The 11,720-nt window shown below is 39.0% G+C and overlaps 1 protein-coding gene across 1 annotated transcript; it reads right to left on the bottom strand.

Moving 5' to 3' along the window:
- Positions 1 to 2,504: 2,504 nt before the first annotated feature.
- On the bottom strand, positions 2,505 to 10,708 carry COPS4 (COP9 signalosome subunit 4; the record flags this gene model as incomplete). The annotated part of the gene is given in 9 exon segments (XM_010013149.1): positions 2,505 to 3,064; positions 3,564 to 3,648; positions 3,998 to 4,113; positions 5,448 to 5,618; positions 6,034 to 6,184; positions 7,308 to 7,461; positions 8,317 to 8,420; positions 9,680 to 9,831; positions 10,606 to 10,708. Coding segments are annotated over 9 exon segments (1,170 nt in total), but the record flags the coding sequence as incomplete, so codon positions are not given.
- Between the last annotated feature and the right edge of the window lie 1,012 nt (positions 10,709 to 11,720).

Below are 11,720 nucleotides of genomic sequence, written 5' to 3'. Positions count from 1 at the left end.
TGTTTCGCTTTTTGTTAAAGAGAGTTACGTAAGATATTTACGAGTAGCAAATATAAACTTTTCAGGCTGCTATCTTTCCTATGTCAGTTCCAATAATAAGCAAATACTCCTTGTTTGGTTTTGTTTAGGAAATGGCGGTTTCCTCTACAAATGTTGTTTTCATATTTAGATGATTCTGAAATTGCTTTTGCTCACTGATTGGAACAACGAAATGAGTAAAATCTTGGCAATGAGCATTACATTGCAATAAGGCTGAATTTCTGTGATTGCAAAACCATGAATTCATTTCCTTTTAGGAATCAACAGATGAGAGCTTGCGCATCCAACTTAAACCTAAATCTGTAATAATGTAAGTTTCATGGTTCACTGAAGTATTCCAGGGCAAAAGAGAACATAAACAAAATCAAAACATAAGCAATTTCTGGCTAAGCAAGTTAAAAAATGAACCTGCTCTCAAGAAATGAGACAGAATGTCTGATCCTCTGTAGAACCACTGTTAACTAAGATTACACTGGAAATCTCAAGCTGTAATGGCATGACTAGTTAAGGGAATGAATTTACCACATCACTTGAAGTTCTGTTTTAATTATGGTAAGTCCCTGCACTTCAGTGAACTGATCAAAAGCCTAATCATTTTTTTTAATAGTGTGTTTTCTTCTAATACTAGATTGGATTACTACTCAAGTACTACTTAGATACTGTGTATAGAATTATAGAACTGAAGGAACCTTAAAGATCTTCCAGTTCCAGCCCCTTGCCACAGGCAGGGACACCTTCCACTAGACCAGGTTGCTCAAAGCCCCATCCAACCTAGACAGTATGTGTCTTACACTGTCCACATAGTGTTTTGACTCTGTAGTTGCCTTAAAAGTAATTGGGAGAGTTGAGAGGAAAAAAGGTCATCTTGAAATGAAAGAAGCTAGTCAATGAACTGCCAAAGCCAGCTCTGAGTTTTGACATGGTTGCCTTGGAAAAAGCAGTACAGCAAACGTATGTGCAGTGCACTCATAACTTGCTGATGGTCATCTTGGCCTTAACTGCCACCTACCAGCATCTCTTCTGTTGCCAATAAAGCATTCACTGTGTTAGAGAGTAAGGCAGGAGGCTCTTCAGTGAGACAGATGACCTTTGTGGGTATTGGAGGTGAAGGTCCAGAGTGTATGACACCAACCCTAGTAGACAGGGAGCCTTATACTGGACTATGTCAGCCCCTACTTAAGGACAACAGCCACCCAACCTCTATGTGTAATAAGGACCTGGAAGATCTTCCACCCCTACTCCTTTAGAGTGAAATTTGACATCTAGAGTGGGCAGCTCCCTCCTGATCCCACAGCTGCTCTGCCACCACTCCTCCTCAGAGAAACTAAAAGATGCTACCAACTGGAAGCCATCATAACTTACTTGGTCAGTTGTTTTAGGACTTGGAAGTATCACCTGCTAGGTTCACGGAAACATGTCTTATTTATGGATGAACCACCCTTCACCAGGCTCATGGCTTTTCTAAAAACCTAAAAGCACTACAAACCTAAATACATGAACAGGTTAAAAAAAGGCGGGGGGGAGCAAAATTAAAACCAAGGCATTGGAGTTGTGGACTAAGCCAAAACCTTTGACTCAAAGACATCAACATCCTCCAGATTGAAAGACAAAAAGATCATGATGAACCTAAGACTGAAACCTCATTTATAGTATCATAACCTGATTGAAATGGAAAAGGAGCTGAAGTAATTCACATCAAAGCTGGAATTGCAACCTGAACAAGGTGATCTCAAAATAAAACATAACTTCTGGGTAGGAACAGCTATTGATGAAACTCTGCCTTGGCTCTCCACTACCAGAAGAGCTCTCTGTGGAAACCTCTCCGGCAAATCACACAAGACTCCTTGAATCTGGCAGACCCTAAGAATAGGTAAAGAGGCTGACACACATCAAAGGGCCACTGTGATACCTCCTAGCCATGCATAAACATTTCAAATTAGCCTCACTTACGATGTGACACCTCTACGTAGTTCTAAGTAATCTGTACAGCATTCTCCAGCCACTTGTTTCAGAAGGTGTTTAATCTTCTGTAGTGCAGAATCCCTACCTGTTAAGTCTCCTGTTACACCTCCAGTTCCAAATAAACCAGCATGGATACTTTTGTTAAATTACCAATTCATGCTGACCTAGAAAATAAAACAAAGAGCATACTCAGCTTACCTCATTTGGCACATGCTATGTTCTCATCACTTACCATATCATTGTGACAACTTGGGAAAACTGGTCTTTACTCCATCTCAGCACAGATAACTGTGCCCTGCTGCACTAATGCATAAGGGTCAGTATTTTATTCAGTTAAGATTTCAGACAAGTTTTATAAACAGAGAAGGAAAAAAGCTGGTTTCCATTTAACATTTTCAGTGGCTAGAATTAATTCCAAAAATTCAACTTATTTCAAGTTATTGCTTAAGGGGGGAAAAAAAAACCAAACCCAAACCCAGGTCCCTGCAACACTTGAACCAAGAGGCTCATTCCAGCCTTTATTAGAATAATAACAACTAAAAGAAACATGGCACTTTTATTTTCACAGCAGAACAAGCATTTTATGAAGTAACAGGCTACAAAGCTATAGCAATACAGCGGAGGAAAAAAGAAATTAAATAAACCAAAACCAAAGTTTGCTGTAGACATCACAGCTGCTCCTATGTGTAAACCACAGCTTTCAGGACAGTAGAGTGCAATGCAGAGGCAGCAACGGCATCATTCTATGCTCAGGGAACCAGGGGACTGTCACACCAAACATTGTATCACCCAATTGTGTCCTAAGCCAGAATGAAAGCAGAATGTGTAGAAATGAAGTGGTTTATTTGTTTGGTTCACAGTCCTAATCAGTTCCCCTCTTCCAGCACAGCAGGGGGTTGAGTGCCTCCATTCAGACAATGGCCGTACAGTCACTGAGCCATCTGGGCCTCCATTGCTTGCGCTGTCCATTCTGGAGCTGTCTGACTTATCTTCTCCAGCAGGTTGTTCACCTGGAAACACAGCGACTGAATCTGCTTGTCCCAAGTTGGCAAAGCTTCACGAGCTGGGGGGGAAAAAAAAACCAAACAAAAAAACCAAACCCAACAAACATTAAACAAAAGCCATACAAAACAATGTAAGCCTTAGTGATTCCCTTGCCTTTTCAACTGCTCGCCTACCTCAAAGAGGAACTCTCCTGGCAGCTACATCATACTCATTTTCGTATTCAAAAGCTGTAATGATTTTGGCTGTCTGTTAGAAGCCTAACTCCTGCATTGCAAAGTAGAATTGAACAAAAAACTTCCTGGTGAACCTGCTCCTTACAAGGAGACTGAAGGAATGAATTCCCACTTTCCCGTGGGTAACAGAATGCAAGGGAGGATGGGTGAGTGTGAGCCTCCATCAAGGCAAACTCTGCCACCTCCTGGCCACAGCAAGACGCAGCAAGCTCGTCTGAGACAGACGATACTAAGAAACGGAATTTCCTTATCCTGTAACACAACAACTCAAAAAGCTCATTCCGAGTGGTGCTTAAACAAATAAATTACTGTGGTGGAACTTACTCTCAAAATGAACAATTCCGTCAATCTGATCAATGAATCCATTCATGCGACCCTCAGTTATCATCTGAGAAGCTATCTTTTCTGCCTGAAATAATGAAAGAAAGATGTTAGAAACAACTTCTATTCTGAAACAAGTTTAAAATTATTGAGACTTAATAGCCCTTACAGGTTTTTCAATATCTCAACATGCTGGGGTTGGGGAACCTACAGACAACATTAATTATGAAATGATTAGACATACTATCAGCAGATCTAACTTCTCTATTGCTCATTCCACATCATGTTCCTTTCCTTCTCATAAGGTGTGCTAGGGATTTAATCTTCCTCATAATATATTCTTTCTTAATATTTAACTTATTTACCTAATATTTACTACAGCTGTTTTCTCATGTCTCTGATGCTCCTTGTTTTTACAAGATGTAGAAAACGGATACCTTAGCTGCAGGGATCTCTAGTAATGCTCCAAGCTCTTCGAAAGTAATGTTGTTGTAAAGTTTGCTTGCAGATAGCAAGTTGTGTTCAATAACAGCTCTGTCCAGGATACTGGAACCTTAGGGGATAGATAAGAAAAAAAAATAATCCATTACTATAAGATTGAAATATTTGTTTTACATGGTAGAGCAGATGGAAAACAAAGAGGTGATTTGTGCATAAGGTCCAGATGCATCTGCCTTGCATTGGTGCTTTGCTATGTGCAGGAAAGTGAACAAAAAATGCATAGTGGATGATGTGGTTGATTTTAAGACAGGTAGCTTAAACCCTTTTATTTAATTTCTAGTGGAGCCTTTGGTTTCGCTACAGGACTCAGCATCAGAATTGAGGAGTTTTACCTTCTGCGATCAGTTCCTAGCTGGCCAAATGGAAAGACCACTGCATTTTTTTGTTCATTACAGTACTTAAAGTTAACCTCTCTCTTACTATGTTTTTATGACAATAAACCTTCACTTAATTTCTCTCTTCTTAATAGTATAACTCATTTGCCCCTTAATCTTCAGTTGAAGATAGGCGCATTATTAAATACCAACTAACCTGCATTCTTTAACTCACATGGACAAACAGTACAAGTTTATACATAAATAACAAATTGACCCAAGGAAAGGACTGTAGCTTATTGTTAGTAATCATCTGTACTAAGTTTTCACCTCTGTGATTGCACAGTTGTTTATTTGTCTTTAATCAATTAATATTGTTCATTAGGAAGGGTTTCCTGATTAAGAGGCGTATCATGCTTATGTATTTTTCCACTTCAATATTCTTCTAATTTAGAAACAATTTAGGAAATTGAGACCAGAGTGTTTAAGATTTCAGTGAGGTCATTACTTGACATATTTCTCACTGTTCAGAGGTTCCAAGAACAGAGCTAATGTCAGTGAGACAGCAGAAAAAGATGTGGAGAGTTTGAGGTCCAAGTCACCCCCTCACTATCTGTCATCTTCCAATCAAGTCAGGAAGCAGTTCAAATAAATCTGTCATCTGCACAGACCATTTACGGCTTTGTGCATGTCACATGTTTGTAGGCATCCTATTTATAACAGTGCCTTAGAACTGGAGAAGATCAAAAGGACAGAGACTCAAAGTATGAGGAAAGGTTAGAAACCCTGGGAGATTGTCAGTGAAGAGGACTGTACATGGACAGAGAAACAAGAATATTACAAGTTATCTTCTAGAAGAGTATTTCAAAACCTTAAAAGCCAATCAGAAAGATCAACTATGGCTAAGAAGCTTTAGTATTAATCTATACTGAGGGTAACATGCTGGGAAGTAATTTTAAAATAATCATATAAGCAAAACTAAATTCTTTTCCATCAAACTTCTTGACTGCATTGGGCAAGTCTAACTCCAGTGGATGTTATGCCTAGCACAAGGCTTCAGAGAAATAGGTACCATCAGCTGTAGTTGCTTTCTGGTGAGGCATTAGCATAGCTGCGAACTCTTGCAGTTGATTTCCGCGAATAATTCTGTCAAGATACATTTTCTCCAAGATCCCATAGGCTGCCAGCTGCTGGCATCTCTCATCCTTGAAGAGTGTAGCAAGCATACGAGAACGCTGTTGCCCTAGGAGAGTAAAGAAGAATCCTCCTAAATGATCACCAAAGCACTGAGTATTTAGAGGTAAACAACAAGAGAGTTATCATGATTTTTTTCCTCAAGGAATTTAATTAACCAACAAAACTTTACCAAAGAAGGAACTCCGTTGTATTCAGTTCTAAAACACTGTCTGCCACTGACCATTTTCTGCATCTTTAGCCAAAATGCCACCTTGTCAGTAGGAAAGACACAGAACTAATCCAACTCTGAGTTAACAGTATGCCGACAGGTAACTCTGACACCATGTTCACAATTCTGGATTCCTCACCAAATCTTAAGTGACAAGATCCCCCACTACGAGTAATGCATAAGCTGACTTTTTTCAGGGGATATGAAATACCTGTGTTGGGTCTTTTATACAAAAATGTACCATGTATTTTACCTGCTGATGCCAAAATAGTACAATGCAAAGCATGCTTCAATGCCTCCAGTCGCTCAGTTTCATGGACTATGCTCTTATAGGACAGCTCGTTGTATCTTTGGGCAGCCTCAATGAATTTCCTTCTGTAATCAAGAACTCGAGCATAGCAAACCTAGAAAGAAAATATGTCTCAGGAAAAAATAACAGGGGAGGCTGCATAATATAGGGGTGTATAAATTGCCACATTATCAAGTGACAGCTCCCATAAACATTGCTTTATTATATCTTAGGGAAATCTGTGTCTTTGAATGATTAGCTTGACTTGCAAAGCCCCTGCTAAAGTAACAAGGAAAGCAACTGAAAGTGCATTTCCCAGCACTATTCACATGTTAAACACTGCAAATGTCTAAATGCCAGAAACAAGTAAATGAAATATTGTACAGCTGACATTGTACTTACATAAACTTCCCCTACCGACATTGACAGCTAGCACTTAGGTAGCAATTTGTATGTTTCAAGTGTTTGCGTTTTCCTTTCAGCACTGTAACAGCATCTGATCGTTCTTCTTTCCTTTAAGCTTTTTTAATGCTTACAGAAAATATTTACACTACCAAATGAGTGCACGCTTTAAAATATAGTCTGGGAGGAAAAACAGGAAAAGGGAAAACCAACAAACCAAAACAATCCCACCCCAAATTATAACTCATGAGCTCGTGGCACATCTGCTTTGTGTTGTAGAATTTTCACCATCGCCACCACCTCCTGATTGGTACTGTCACACTATAGTTATCACTGCTCATCCCAGTTACTAAAATGCTTTGAGAAATTAAGTGTATGAACTGTGTACACAGTAAACCCACAAAAGGTCAGCAATTACTTCGTTACTCGAGACTTACAGCTACTTTAATGGATGGGACTTACTATTCAATTACGCAGGGAGAGGGGGAAGTTTCCACTGTTCCTAATATTGGATTTTATTTTTTTCCCTACTTAGATTTACAGACAACAGTGGAGGCAAATTTTTCAACAATATTTCACATATTTTGACGCCTAAATTTTATTTTCAATCAGTAAAGCTGGCATTTAAGGAACCTTTACAGACTTATCTTCAAATCGTAAGGAATGAGCTGTTCAATTATTGCTAAGATGTGGCTCTCAAGCTCCCAAAACCACTTAAAAGCTTTTTCCTTTGTCTCTTTTCTCATTATGAAAGTTTTAGCGGCACTGTATAGAAACATCTCAACGTGGAATTATCTCTCTTTAGAAAGAGAAAGCAATAAAGCAAGTTAGACAACCTTATAATGGATTTGCAGCTGTTCATTAGTTGATTCATTCTGAAGCAGGGAAGCTCGATTAATATAAGCTTCTGCTTGAACTGGGTCATCATCCTCCAGATATAACCTGGCAATTTTCAGGTAGGTCTCCAGTTTATAATCAACATTGTATTGTCTGTAGAGAAACAGAAAAGCAAGTGCTCAGAGTTGCTCCACAACTACCCTTGCTCTTAGCTGTTCTAAACATATGATTCTTAAGCACTCGGCAACATTTGCTTTACTCTGCTTTCTTCTTTCCTAACAACAAAATTAGTGTAATGAAATCTGAGATGAATGCCAATATAGAACTGGGTCCTACAAACACCAACAGAAATAATGCTGTCCACCAAGACACAAATACACACTCTAATAACCTGGTTTTAGTGGACTGGAAGTTTGTCATAAGTGGTGAGCCACTTCACTTAAAAGCAATCTTCAAGTGGAATAAACAGGTGCTGGTGCTATATATGCAAAACCTACAGCAATCCCTTCTACATGCACACAGAGAAAGCAGATAGAAAGTACAGCCAAAGAAAAGCAACTGCAAGAGTTCTAGATGTAAAAAAAAAAAAACCCACAAACCAACCCACAAGAAACAAAACCCCACAAACCCCCTCAACTGTATTTGTTAATATCCAATTTCAAATATGTCTTCATTATGAACTGCAAAGGCAAACACGTGGAAGAACTGCCACCTTCCAAGAGCCTTTCAATACTTAGAAGCAGTTTTGTGAACTACTATCAAAAAGGCTGTTTATCAACAAGACTAATAAACATTGCAACTTCCAGTGCAGTATTTTGACCCACTAAACTGTTTACTCTAACATGCAGTCATCAAGCTATGCTTTTGTCATCTGACAGTAGTTCTGTCCTCAACTACTGGAAGTCTGGAATAATATGCAGCCCCAAAATTCTCACTCACTGGTATAGTTAAGCACAAAGGGAGCAAGTATATTTAACAACACAGGACTATGTCTAGCACAGCACTTACTTTTGCCCTGTTTCCAAAGGGATCCCCACCAATACTTGTGCTGCGTTTCTCCAGTCTTCTTCTTTCTCATAGATTGATGCAAGATGTTGCCTTATTGAAGCGACCTCAACAAAAATAAAAGCAATAGCAAAGGCTATAGAAGTTGCAAGGTTCTGTATTAACTTGCATAGTATTTGTTCTTGTTCATGAATCCCCTCAACCAATGCCCCAGCTCCACAGACACAGCAACCTGCACACACACGACTCTCCCCACACAAGAAGTCCCGTGTGGGACTCCTGGATCAAGCTTTAATACCAAACTTTTTAAATCTGAGTGCTGGTTTGAAGCGTTTCCACTTAAGCTTGTGACAAACTAAAAGGAATTTATCTTCAGCGAGCGATAGGTAGTAACCTTTTATAAAGCTTTTAAAAAGATGAAATGAGGCTTTCAAAAACTGGAGCATCAAGATTCACAAGCCATTTCTTGCAGTTATGCCTCATATCATGCCTGTAAGATGTGAGTAAGGTGAACTACGATTAGATCCTAATGCAGAAACTTCTACATTGTAGAGCAGCTGTCAGCAGGTAAAATATCAGTGCTTATAATGTGAGTTTTATAAGCAAAAGTGTGGGTAAAAAAAAGGAATCATCTGATGTCTTGGATTTAATTTATGCATAATCATTATAATACACAGGCAAGCATGTTCAGTTAATACTTAAGAGTAAAAACTGATTAAAAAGATGAAAGATAAAGACAAGCATATACAAATCATGACAGAAACTGCTTCGCTTTTCTTCTCAAATACTAGATCCTAAAGGCTTTTTATATAAACATCTTCCACTAAAACTCTGATGATGGTGAATGTTCATACAACAAAACTGAGGACTGAAATGAAAAACAACTGCAGCACGTTCAGTAGTTAACGAGAACTGGGATTCAAAAGAACATTTTTTTCTGGTAAAATGATTATGGCTGAAATGCACACATATTTATTTTGAAACAAAAACTATTTGTCAAGATGCTTCGCTCTTTACCTCACCTGCCTGTTCCTTTAGCTGTGTAAAATGCGATACAGTAAGAACCAGTATGTCTCAACAGTACCCCCAGTAGCTCAAGCATTGTTTCATTGTAAGAGGCCATTTTTCTGCAGCAGAGGAATTACATGCCCAGCATCCCAATGAAGTGACAAAGTTTGTATTCTTTGCAGGGTCCTAAATACTCTCTGAATTTAGCTCAGTTTTTGCATGAACAGGAATGCAAAATTGGACTCTAAGTAGGAACATCTGTTTTGAACAGTTTTGTAGACAATCATAAGCAGATAAGGGGAAAAAAACCCCAAAGCCAAGCCTGCAAACAAAAAAACCCTTGTCATTGATCTCTCACCTGCTCTTCAAATGAAATAACTCTGGGCTGTATTTTTTCCAAGGTGAAGTGGTAAATTTCTTTGGCTGTGCTGTCAGGAAGACTTGGAAGATGTGTACAGAAGTCTGTCAGTAGCTGACGTGAGATCACTAGGCTGACATTCTCATTCACCACTGGTTCAGAGATGCATGGAAGAAAAACACAATGCTTGTCAGTGCCTTCACTGTAAGCAATAACTTGCTTTTAGATTAATTTTGAATAGTTCAAGTTTTTAAACCTGTATCCATGTGAAATTTGGGGGGGTTTCTTTGTTTTTTCAGATGGTGATTCTTCCCCACCCCCCCACCCCCTGGAAAGTTTATTTACACTAGAGGTCACTAGAGTTCTAACCCTTGACAGATAATTAATTTCTCACTTTGATTCATAGTTTAGAGAGATGTTTCATTCTGAATCACTGTTCTCAGTTGCTGAAACATCTTGGACAAAGTAAACCTTTAGACTAAATTTCACTAAGTTTATTCTGTATAATTTATATAGGTATACTATTAGCCAAAAATCCAATACAACACAAAAAAAAAAACCCCTATCATTTCTTCCTGACAGTTTTTGAAACCATGTAGAGACAGGGAAAGAAGGGGGGTGTTAGCTTAAATACTGCTTGGCATCCAGTATCAATTTTAGCATTTAAGAGACTACTTTATGTTTTCACCTTCTGACACTGTCACACTGACAGGTTAGAAAGCTGTAATCACTTGCAAACCTTACAAGCCCATTCTCTCTAAATCTCTGAATGTTGTGATGATGGTTCCTCCTCTAGTTGTGTCTGAGTTCGAACAGGACCAAAATATCATGTGTTTAGGTAGCCTCTTACAGAATTAACAAATATGCAATCCCACAGGTCTCTGGCCTTCACTTAGCGTGCAATCCACTATACTAGATGCACTTACTTGCTTCTACAAAAGCTTTCAAAGCTTCAAGTTGTTCTGCACCCGACAGCTGAATGGCTTTTTCCAATATCTGACGATATCTGTCCACAGATTAAAAAAATAAAAAAATAATAAAAAACCCCAATCACTGCATCAGAGCCCTACTTATGCTTTTATTTTCTATAATCTTGAGGTAGCAATTTTCCCAAGTGTTTGTCCTCAAATGTCAGGACATTCACTTGGAATTAGTATTCCAGAACTAGATTCTCAGATTACATAGTTCATTATGTTCTCATCTGTGAATATATGTGTAAATTCGAAAGTTTAAAAAAAAAAAAAAAAAAAATCACATCCCTAAGATAGTGCACAGAAAAAGTAATGAAAACTACGTTACTCAGGGATTGAGTAATAAAGTTGGTCAAATGCTCGAATTGCCATATTCAATGGGAGTGAGAAACAGTGTTGGGAATAGGACATAAATAATGTTATGGTCCCTTAATATGAGTATATGCACAGGCTCTGCATTTTTAAGTGTTTATTCCTGAAAAAATGACAACCCCAGTTTTCATGCTTCATAAAGCTAATTCACTTTGCCTGGGCCATAACCTCAGCGTGTGCAACACTGGTGAAGTACTACATTCACGCTGAAACCACATTTTGAGAGGATCCTTTCCAAGTTTTTACACGAAACTCCTAGAAGTGAAGCAACTCCTCTAGAAAATAAGCAACGGGACTGGGGAAGAATTTCTGTTGACTGATCGACATCTGACTGAATCCTCGGGGGAAAGAAAATCTACGTTGCACTGTGAGTAGCTCAAACCCCAAGGTTTGCCATCCAAAATACCCACGCTAATGAAAATAACAACAATGGGGTAACTGACATACCTACATAAAATAAATTTCTTGGCCTATCAGTTTCGCGCGGCCGACGGGCATGCAGCCGAGCTCTGAAGCGCGGCGGCCACACACGAGGTTGCCACGGCAGAGAGCTAAGGCCCCGAGCCCGCGCCGGGACACCGCCAGCACAGCGCAAGCAGTCGTTAGAAACGATACATCAACAAAAGATGACAGAATCACGAAGTGAAATCTTTCTTTCTTCTATTTAAAGACGGGAGGCCGTGGGGCAAGAGCCGCCT

This window comes from Nestor notabilis, unplaced genomic scaffold, assembly GCF_000696875.1.
Source record: "Nestor notabilis isolate BGI_N333 unplaced genomic scaffold, ASM69687v1 Scaffold30804, whole genome shotgun sequence".
Lineage (NCBI taxonomy): Eukaryota > Metazoa > Chordata > Aves > Psittaciformes > Psittacidae > Nestor > Nestor notabilis.
This window is presented reverse-complemented; position numbering and strand designations above follow the sequence as displayed.